This window comes from Aphis gossypii, chromosome X (genome assembly GCF_020184175.1).
Source record: "Aphis gossypii isolate Hap1 chromosome X, ASM2018417v2, whole genome shotgun sequence".
In the NCBI taxonomy this organism is placed as follows: Eukaryota; Metazoa; Arthropoda; class Insecta; order Hemiptera; family Aphididae; genus Aphis; species Aphis gossypii.
This window is the reverse complement of record NC_065533.1, coordinates 23,030,461-23,042,798: the sequence shown is the minus strand read 5'-3', so window position 1 is coordinate 23,042,798 and position 12,338 is coordinate 23,030,461. Positions and strand designations below refer to the sequence as shown.

The 12,338-nt window shown below is 33.4% G+C and overlaps 1 protein-coding gene across 1 annotated transcript in view; it reads right to left on the bottom strand.

Annotated features, from left to right (window-relative positions):
• LOC114124492 (zinc metalloproteinase nas-14-like) overlaps nucleotides 1-11,691 on the bottom strand; it is a 53,582-nt gene extending 41,891 nt beyond the window's left edge. Inside the window, exon 1 of the mRNA XM_027987751.2 lies at nucleotides 10,728-11,691. Within this exon, the coding sequence (XP_027843552.2) occupies nucleotides 10,728-10,750 (23 nt within the window). The 5' untranslated portion in view covers nucleotides 10,751-11,691. The remainder of the gene's footprint in view (nucleotides 1-10,727) is intronic.
• Between the last annotated feature and the right edge of the window lie 647 nt (nucleotides 11,692-12,338).

Sequence of the window (12,338 nt, the reverse complement as noted above, 5' to 3'; positions counted from 1 at the left end):
ATATAATAAATACCTATTGCAGGTACCTACGCTTATATTCTCATCGACATCCGGACGCAAGCACATTCGCCACCGATAGTTTCTGTTCACGCGAATACATCATTGGTTCCGCACGGAATTATTGCAGCAAAAATCTCTATAGCCTATACATCTGCAATCTGCATACAAACGCATTATCATATTAATATGATACGCGCAATCAACAATGTACGATATATAACGATAACCGACAATAATCTGGTATTTCAATATCATAATAATAATAAAATATTATTATATTGTCGTCTAGACCTGTATCCATATGGATAATTCCTATATTATACATATATATATAATGCAGCCGCAGGATCCGTTGCCAAGGGTCACTGCACACACATACACACACATAAGCACTCATACATATTACACGCAATCATATTATACACCGAGCGAACATACATACATTTATGTATGTACATACACACATATGTACTCGTATATAGGCGTTTTATTGTCCACCTCGACACCTCCGTAAAGTTGTTGGTTTTTTTTTTTATGAACACTTAAAAAACGCACTCAAACGCGCGGACGGTATAATGCACCGGTAATTATTGTTCAGCCACGCTGCTGCAGGCCGTGCAGTGCCTAACTACGTATAGGTATGAATGAATTATGTACAATATATTTTATATTATCATGGTCTTTCTATCGTATAAACTGCAACACACCGGTACAGCTGCACTCTTCGGCGCGACCGACTCCGCGAGAGAGCAGTTGTCAGATTATTATTATTATTATTATTAGGTACTGTATAGTTGTTGTGCAAACTATCGTACGGTGGTGTTAAAAACTGTATGCGCGAACCGCCTGCAGCTTGTTTACACCGCAGCGTCGAGTAAATATTATAATAATATGTTCAAAGCGAAAACTACCTATTCTCATTAACACGTCGTCGTGCAAGCGAAAACCGTGTTTCTAAACGCGGTGTTTAGATTGAAAAATAATACACATTATGGAGGTACACACGTGCCGATAGAAACCGAAGTATGTATACAAACATAATATTATAATAGACGTCTGCGTTTTTAAATAGTGTGCTGCGGACGTGTATAGTATTTAGGTGCACGCGGTTGACCTCATCTGTCCATCGTCGGCCGTTTACAAACCGAGTAAATAATATTTCAATATCTACCTATACGAATTTCCTATGTACATTTATAAACGAAATAATAATATTATGATAATTTAATCTCTGTTAACATATTGTATTATCATATTTTAGTGAAATATTGTCCTTAGGAAGTTTCGACCAAGTAAAATGTCTCTTTAAATCGAAATTTTGTGAAATAGTGTGCGCGTAAATTGAAAATAAAATAGTTTTCAATGTTGTTATACTATATTATTATTTGTTACTATAACAATCAGTATTGGTATGCCAATAATATATTAACGACTATTGCATCGCACACTATTTATTGATTGATAGATTAACATTTTAATGCAACCGACCGGAAAAAAAAGGAAATAAATAATGATTATTAATAAGTAATAACATCATGTCGGTCAAAAGTCGTATAATGATTTCGTAAACAACTGCAGAAATCACGTAAAAATCCGTTTAATAAATAATACGTATAACATTGTAGTAATACCTGTGTACAACGTAAAAGCACGTGTGTTTAATTCAAAACACTTACTAAATCGAATAGTCGGCTGTTGCCGGAAAACTTTATTATCGTTTTAGAACGGGAAGAAAAACAAACGTGACAAATCTTTAACTTTTATTCTGATTTATGATTCATATATTTATAGCTCCTTAACTCGAAAAAGAAAATTACCGTTTATTTTCCCCGTGAAATGGTGTTTGTCAAACAGTGTTGATTTATATGGCGTCTTTAGTTTAATTTTTTAAAATCCGATCGGTCCATCGACCACTACGGTTATCTAGTAAGACTAAAATATAGTATGGGTAATGGGTATACATAACTTCTCGTTAAAAATAATAACAAATATGTTATTAAATAATATTATTGTTGCAATTTAGCGACGAGATTAACGTTTAAATTAAATTGTCCGCTATACTCGTAATGTAATTAACAGTCACAAAAACACTAAATAACTATATAACTATAATATAACTCTTCGTGCGTACAATATATATTCAAATATAATATATATACTACTTAACTATGACCACGACTGTGACATGTAGTAACGACGATACTATAAAACAATAATTTAGATTGCATATACAGCTGATACAGCATGACATTCGTGTAGGTATATTATTATTATTTTGTGGGACGTCGCCGCGGTTATACACCCCTCGAATCGGCGTTTCGCAACCGACGGGTTGTTGAAGTAAAAAAAAAAAAAAATAATAATAATAAAAATCGGTTAATCGGTTCGGAAACAAAGCGGTGTGGATTTTTTTTTTAACGACTTCTACGTGACGGGTAGTACGTGATGCTGGGCGCAACGCTCCGTCTCGTCGCGCTGCGGTACACGTACACATGATGCGTTTATAATACTTACACCATACACTGGTTGATCCACGACCGTGCATAGATTATAATATGCGGATGACGTCCGTGTCTCGGTGGACAAAAACGCGCGCGGTCAGCGAATCCGAGACCGTTCGTACGCATACTATTCGTTTAATATATTCGTGTCGCGTATAAATATTATAATATTATTATAATAGCGCGTCATTGCGTATTCTTTTAATATTATATGGGCGGGTAGGTATATAGGTACGACAAAATAAAAATCGAACGGACCGATGTGTTCAATTGCACGATTACATGGCAAGTCCACATCGAAATGTGAATCATTTTTTTTTTTTACATTTTGAATCAAAAAATGTCTGGTGTCGAAATTGGAAGAATACTCTTATTCTAAAAGAATTATAGGTATATTAATATTATTATAAAATAAAGTACCTCTATAGGTAAGTATGAAAGTCGAATATAGGATTTACGATACGTAGTTATTTTATAGTATTTTAGAAGGAAAAATGTAATCGATGAAATCACAGAATACGAAAGCAAAGCAAAACATTTTTTATTTTTGTTTACGACGTAGGTAGGTACCTGGTACCTATTATTAATTTTGAAAAAAAAATGTTTTTCTGTGTCATTTTAAACCGATTATATATCTAATAATATGTAAGTGAAAAATGAAAATAATATTGCATGGTCGAGATTGTAAAGTACCCGAGAAAAAAAAATATTCAAATAAAAACTTGACAATCCTAAAATCGAGAGATATAAAGAATTTTAGTTATATCTTTTGAAACGATTTGTATTATACATCAACCCGTATTTTACTATAAGGTAGTTGAAATAAAATTTTCAACTTGAGCAGTCGAAAAATTTTTTTAAAAGCTTCGATGACAACATGCATTTTCCGTTTGGTATCTACATCACTATTATCTGAACCGATTAACCACGAAAAAAAATCAAAATGAGGCTTTTGAACTTTAAGTGACTTCTTTGGCCGATTTTACAACTTTTAATCTAAGCGACCTTTTCCCTCACACACACACTTACAATAGGTTGAATATTATAACATGCACTGTTGCGAGTTAAAAACGTGATTGAAAAAGTCAAAAGTTATAAATTAGGGAGTTATATGTATACGCACAGCGGCGATCGTTTTCGAACGTGCGCGTCCAATCAATTCATTAATCGATATTTTTAGTCACTAATTCCTAATTACTATTACCATAAACCATGACGTCAAAGTATACCAAGGAAACGCAATTTAATAATATCTATACATTCTTTTGAGTTTCTTATCTTCGTGTGTGTATTATGTTGAATATTCTATAACCCGCGACTATAAGGCACAACCTTGATTGTTACAATACATAATATTATGTTATAATATGCATATATACATACATATTTCAAACTCGTTTGCGTTTATATTTCTTGTTTTGTATTTGTAAAATCACAAAGTATATTACAGTACTTGAATGCACTACATGCTTACTGCTTATTGCCTACACTATATAGTACCTACGACTGATAACGAACGGGACGAAATACGATTACTTTATGCACACGTGCAGTAGTGTCTGCATATGGTTGCGTACAACATAACGTATTAATTTATACGAATACGATCACCACAACTATAAAACGTACGATTTAAACGTCAATAGAGCACGTATAGCATTTTTTATGAGTTTATGTGTTCTCGATATCAAAAGGGTCGATTGCATAGCCTAGAGTTTTTTCTTCGGCTATTTCGCGGTCTAGCCGTGTATGAGATAGGATGAGGTATGAATCATATGCACGGTTATGGTTACGGTTAGTTATCCTTAGGTGGTACAAATTACAATTTACGATTCCAGCAGACTGGTAGGAAGCGATTATTCCATCGCAATTCTCGATGCATAGAATAACGGGCGACACACGTTTAGAGTTTAATACAAGAATTTTGATAAAACAAAAAAACATAATGAAATACGTCTAGCAAGTTGTTACATAATAATATATGAGTATCGCACTGAATCTATTAGACTCAGTCAGTGAACAATCAACGTTAAATATCGTCGACCCGTGTGACCTGCAGTAAAAAACAAATAAATGAATAAACGATCATAAAAATAAGTTGTAAACCATTATCATCCGCGGCTTGATTCAGAGTGTGTACTATACAGCCGCATTAGTCATTTCATTTCGATGTATTACTATGAGTTTGATTGCCATTTCTACGATTTGGACCCCCCAAAAAAAATTCCAATAATCGAATTGCGGTACATGATATCAATTTTAATTAATGTCGCAGTAGACTCGGACCTAGTCAACGATGATTGGGAATACACCTCCACCGACAGTGTACAAGGAATATTATGTCGGATAGATACGTCATTCTTATATTTTTTTATTTTTTGATTGCTAGCCAAGGGAAATTCGTTTAAAACTATCTACGTCATTGAGACATACCCGTGTACAGGTAATGTGCAGACATTACTTATAGCCGCGTACATTTTAAAATAAATTTTATTGATTGAAAAAAAAATAAAACCCATTATAATATTATACGCTACTATCACTTCTCAGACTCAGAGCACCTCGTGACCGATCCAAGGAGGACTAGTTTCAATATATACCTTCATCGCTCCCATATTAGCCAATATTACTTATTTTTATCTATAGTTATTCGTTAATTTGTGCTTGTTTCCTATGTTTAATCTCACCCGAGTGGTCTGTATTTTTCGAACGGCTTTGAGATTCCGAACATGCGGCCGATCGATAAACATTAGATGATAATTGTCTCGATGATGGACGTGACGGGCTCACCATCACGAGTATCTTATAAAATGTATAACTATTGGTGTTTTATAATTACAATTGCTTAAGACACTTGCAACAGCAGTGAACAAAATAGTAAATGACATACTTATATAGTCATTAGTCACTACACTATGTAAGTATATATATTTTTTTTCAAATGAAAATATAAAACGAACATTATAATATATTGTTTTCTAGAAAAGTTAAAAGGATTTCGATATATAGAAGTCTATAAAGTGGTCATTCGACTTAAAATATGACCAAATACTCTCACCGGAACTCAATAAACGAAACATCATTTTACTAATCCGTATAAAAAAATATATGAGAAATTATATACTGTACAAACATTTACGAAAAACACATATACGAGTAAAACTCATGAAATATCTTTTAGGGTTTTCATTTTTTTTTTATAATTTGTCAACTAAAAATAACACATTATTATATTAGTATAGGAAATATTATAAACAGTAACATTTTGTAAATTTCACATTCCAGGTTATAATTTTGTAACGATCAAATTTGTGGATAAAGTAAAACATAAATGTACAGAAACTAGAAATATAATCTAGAATAATAGAATATATAATCTTTTTTTAATTAAATCTGTAATATAATTATCCAACTATCTATCGACTAGTTGCAATTACAATATTCTACTGATGTGTAGAAAATAAAGAATATTATAGAGAAAGAGCACAAATTAATAAGAGAAGGTGTAATAGAACGAGAAAGAAGTGATGTATGTCTATAGTTTTTGGTTAATTGATGACTCTCATATTGACCGTGAAGCACTTTCATGACAATGAGAATAAGCCTAATCGCATTAGTGTCTCCGATGAAAAAAAGTTGACTGGCTATATTGTTAACAGCAACCGGTGAGATTGACCCGCGAGGGCAAGTGTTCAATTGTGGGATCTCACCTTTGATCTACCCTCTTACTCAGTGCTTGATCACGTCAATGTCGGAAAGATATTGACTGATAAAATTGACGAGCATTCTAGATTGACACCAAATAATCGAATATTTAGAAGCCGAAAATAATTGAAAACTAAATTATAATAAACATATGAGACTAACATTTTCATACTTAATCAGGATTGACTCATACTGAACAAAATCGTTAAAAATTAAAAGGTATTATTGTTGTTACTTTAAGCATGTTAAAACGATGATTTATATATAAAAAAAAATAACAAACTAGGTATTCATCGTCGTATTAACTAATAATATTCCATTCGACCGACATTCCAGAGATTGGCAAATAAAATAATAATGTTGCGCTTCTAATATTGCTCAATAACTGTATTTTGCTGTAATTTTTTTAATTTTATGACCAAATAACAAATATCCAATAACAACCAGTGTTCAATCAATACGCAGTTTTTACTTACCACGTACTTAAATATTATTATTTATATTCATAGTAATACGTTATTTATAAACATTTGTTTCCACATTAAATTAACATACAGTATACACAAAGCGATTTACGATCTAAAATCTGAGTTTCCTTTAAAATATCTCTAAAATGCATAAGGATTGTTAAAAATAAAAATATGTAACATTTGAAACCAATAATAAGCCATATACTTACCTAATTTTAATAGATAACAATATTAATATAGTCTAATAAGCTTATAAAAAGTAGCTTCTATACATAATATATATATATATATTAATTTCATACACTTATAAATGTTTAATAATAATAAATAACTATTACATAGTTATGTAAATACATTTTTTATCTTATAAAAAATATACCTAATTTTTATCAACTATACTTTACTCATAATTAAAAATAGTGTTATAAAAATATTAAATCATACATATTAATTTAAAGATGAATATATAAACTTTGTAAAATAATTTGTTGTCTAAATACTTTTTATGTTCGCTGTAATAATATTTAAATTTTGTCGATACATTCTAAACTTTCAAAAATTTTGATTTTGATTTTTATGAATCCTATCGTCAATGATAGAGGGAAATTCAATAAATGTCTATAGGTTGTCGAGCATGAAATTTAGCTCTAGATAATTTTAATCTGAGGCTCTTTACTTAATGGTTTTACGCGTTATGAAGAAACTAGAAATTCTAATTTCCACGTGTTACCACCTTTGTATATTATTATATTTCTTTTTTCCCAGTTCAAGGTTTTAAACTACGACGGTGTATGTGACAAGACAATAATATAATGATTATTATAAGCATAACGCGACTCGTGTAAACAAGAAGAAGCGGGTAATGGAGCATCCGGAGCCTTATCTTCGAGTCCCCACATTATATATTATATTATATTATATACTCAATACTGGATTGCGTCCTAAGTGAAAAACGAAAGAAACGTACCTCCTTATGCAGTACCAGGTAGGTTCTATTAATAACGGATATGTATGTATGTGTGTGTATTCTCCTGTTAGATATTCCGTAAGTAAACACACACTCACACTAGCACACACATAAAACGACAAACCCTGGTTAATTGCCTACAGTTTACTTAATAATCACTAGGTTCCTCTTCCCTTCACCATTCGTCTAGCTTATTACACAGCGTGATGCGCGTAGCCACCTAAGAGACTGCAGAGAAGGGAAAAGTTTGGAATGTTCTCATAATAATATTATAATACCTATATTATATGCAGTGTATACTTATCGGCCTATAGCAATTTGATGGATTTTCAAAAGGAATTCATTAATATATTGTCGTTAACGTGGCCACTTAGACCACGCGCGTGCTCGTATTCTATATCTCGGCGACGAACAGATTACTATGTAATATTTTTTTACTATCATACTATCATACAGCTATAATACAGTCAGTTGAACTCTTTTGGTCAGTTGATCCGTACGGGCGCGAGATTGGGGCACCGCGTACAGGCTAAATTACAGAGTTCAACAAAACTCGAATCTCTTTTTCAAGATGGTTATTTACTTACTATTATTATTATTATTATTATTATTATAACTATTACTATTATTGTTATTATTTTTGTCATTCTGGTGGGAAAATTGTCGACTATGACCCACAAAACATAATATAGGGAGTGTTGATAAACAGAAATAAACGATCGTGCGCACGCGTGCACTTACGTGTGTGTTAACGAGTGTTGTAATTATAGTGAAAGTGAATTAAACAATAGTTCGTAATTCAAGAGTTTCAAAAGTTTCCTATTATCAAATATTTAAATTATTCAATCATTATATTATATTATAATTTAAAGGACATCCGTATTATTATTGATATTATATATTATACTATACATAGAGAATGTCGTGTATACCAAATAATTGCTATTCACACCAATAAAATTTCAATAATTTAAAAATATATATAAGCATAATACCTACTTAACTTTAATATAGTAATTTGTTTTTAATTTACGTCAATATTTTACTAAACATACACGATTAGTCGTTTTCAAAATACGATTTATCTATGTATAGTTATAGTAATAAAAACATAGTTTTTGTGTTTTAATATTCTATAATTATTTTTTAAGTTTTATATATTTTATTATTGCGAATTAAATTATGTTGAAGAAAATCGTATTAAATGAAAAAATTATGGTTACTGTTTTTTTTCTAATGTTTAGAGTACTGAATAAGTACTTACCTATAATAAATTATATAGAAATGTAATATTTAGGACAAGTTTTAATACTTGATAAAAAGCTTTTAAGAATCATTGGATTTTGAAAAAAATATATAATTCAAACTTCTATAAGTTAATATAGTTAAATACATTAATGTATTTATAATTTAAAATGTATACTTTAGATTTAGAGCTGAACAATTAAACGATAAAACGGTCACAGAAAACGATTTTATCATCTGTTGTCGAAATTAAATTAATTTTCATTTGCGGAAATTGATTACTCGCAATTAATTTATACAAGTTTTAAAGTTTTAAAAGAACAACCTGCAGATAAAATTAATTAGTTTTTAGACGTTTTACTGAATAAAAAAAAAATAATTATTATTATAATAACAACATTTTCTCGACCGTTAATCATATGTAAGTGTTTTTTTTTTCGTTCACTTGGCCGGTTGGCGCCTTAATTAACGCATAACAATTTTGTATTATCTTGTGTTTTAATTACAAACCAGCCCCCTAGACGGTTTTTAATCACCGGTCAGTGTGCGTACACACCCACCCTCTTCGAATACTAATAAATTGACCGACAATCGACCTCGACAGGTTTACATGACGGGTCATTTTATATGAAAATTGAAAAATTAAAAACATTGTAATTTTTCTTTTGATTATCGCCACCATCGAATCACTTTTTCCTCATCACTTTATACTTTACTCCAGTTACATCCCTTAAAAATCCCGGGATTTACCATTTTATCATTGAAAAAGATGGAGTAATAAGAATAGAAAAAAAATATGGGTTAGGTACTTATTATATTTTTTACTTTATATAATAATTATGGTTTCCTGTTCACTTGCTTGAAAAAAAATATTAGTTATGTCTTATATATCCATGTTTAAATACATTTTTGTATTCAAACAATGTGCCGTAAAATATTACTTAGTTGATCGAATAATGTAATTGTTTTTATATATTTATATTAGGTAGACATATTATATTATACATATACATATATCATTTTGAAAAAAACAATTTAAATACCGAAAAATTTGAATACACTACTGGCGGCGCCTCGGATGACTAACGTACGGAATTAATATATTGTTAGATTTAATCATCGTGACTAGATAAAAATATTACAGTGAACAAAATACGTGTGAAAAATGCGTGTGTGAATGTATTTCTAACTTAGATTTACACATTTTTTTTTTTTTATTATTATATGTAAATTAGATAAAAAAACGCCTACTGCGGGCGATTTGTATACGCGATTGGAACTGTTGCCGAATTATTTATTCATCCGAATAAGGCAACGACGGGTCGTTTTCACACGTTTTTGTCCAAAGATTTTAAATTTCAAAAAATACAAATATAAATAATAACAATAATAATAATAAGTATAAATAAAAAGTTATAATATTTTATGTAGGTACCTAATAGATATAGGTATTAACTTACTAACTTTTCACTATAAAGAAAACGCACAGATGATCGATTGACCACACTCACGACGATCGTAATAATTATAATAATTGATTATAAAAATAATAATAATAATAATAATAACAATAACAATTAAAATAACCTAAATAATAATATTGCCTGTTGTTACGGTAGATACGCGTTTTGCATACTAGGTATATGGGGTAACAAGCATGGCGGGAAAATCGTGAACACGAAAAACTGAAAAGCCAAAACGGTCAAAAGACTTGACGAACGGACGAAATTCGCGTACAACGTAAGTACACGTACATTTGCTACTATATTATAATATTTAGGTAATAATAAATAATAATACGATGACAGTAAATATTAAATACATATCGTATATACTCACGTAAGTGGTTGAACGCGACTCATGCAGCAGGTGAGGATTCAGGTGCGTAGCGGCGGCGTCGTCGTCGTCGGCCACACACCATGTCTGCACGGATAGACCTGCCGTCGACCTTTGGCCGGATTTCCCTCCGTCCGTGCCAGCGGCGGCGGTGGGCTTCTACCGAGCTTTTCTCGTACACGCGAGATTTCCAGACGATCACACTGCTGTTCGCCTCCGATGGGCGGTGTACAGTAATAATATGTTATAATTATCGTTTTTGCCGGTTGTATGTCGCGGACTTGCGATTATAATATTAAAATCTCTGACGATCTGCAGGAGATCGGACGCGGAAAACGTTTCGCGCGATAAATACACACGGATCGAGCGAACGAATAAAAACAAAACTATAAACAATTATAATAATAATAAAAAAAAATTATCTATATTATACGAGTGCAGATATATGTGTATAATATAAAACACGATTGTCAGTAGCGGCGGATCGCGACGGTAATTTCCGCGGCAGTGTTAATTATTATTACTATAATAATACATACGATAATAAAATTATTGCCGATTTATCGTTTGGTCCGGACGACCGGCGCGCACCGTTTCGCCGGTCGGTCGAGCGACAGCGTCGGCGACGGCGACGGAACGATCATAGTGCGACCCGTCGGACTTCGCGCGATCGTTTTGGCCGCGTGGGCGGAATCGAGAATTTTTTTTTCCGAAAACTACATGTATAGTAAACAAACGATTGAAACAATAATATTAAAAAAAAAAAAAAAAAATTAAAATTGAAAAAAAAAAAAAATTCGCAAAACGGTTTTCGACTCGGCGGCGCCAAACTGACGAGTGCGGCTGACGGAGTTTTTCCGCGGCGCGGACCCGGATCGGGGGAGCGATCGAGCGGGATCGACGAGACGTGGTCGGGAGAGCTCTGCGTATGAACGACGGCCGAACGCAGACTGATCAAATCCAACGGTCGCGTCGCGGACCCGGCACACCGCGCGCGCCACACACACACACACGCGCGCGCCACACACACACACGCGTACGCGTACGCGCACACACACGCGCGTACACACGTACACACACGCGCGAGCGCGCGCACATCGCCGCCGCGGCCGCCGCCAGCCCGTCAGCTCGCCCGCCCGCCGGTCCGTCGGTGCGAGTGCGCGCGCGCCCGCCCGCCCGCCCGTCCGCTCGTGTGTGCGTTACCCGACGCGCCGGCGGCGGCGGCTCGTCCGTTTTCTTTTTTCCGTTTGATTTTCGTCTTTGCGTTTTGTTAATTATGCCGCCGCCGCCGCCGCCCGAAGACCCTTCGCAGCGGCGAAACTTTACGCAGCGTCACCGTTACGGTGCGGACGGACGAGCGCCGTGCCGGCCGTCAAACGCCGCCGCCGACCGGCCGACGTACCTCGTTCGCACTTATATTATATTCGGTCTTATCGGACTCGGAAAACGCTAATACGCACGACGTATGTGCCGACGATGGTCATTGTAGTGTTTCCGATCGATTTGCAGCGATCGTTGTTTTTATTCTTAGATTTCTTAGATTTTCAATATACGGTTAACAGTAAAACGTATTACCTATATGGATAATTATTGACAATTTTTTCTTTTTGCAAA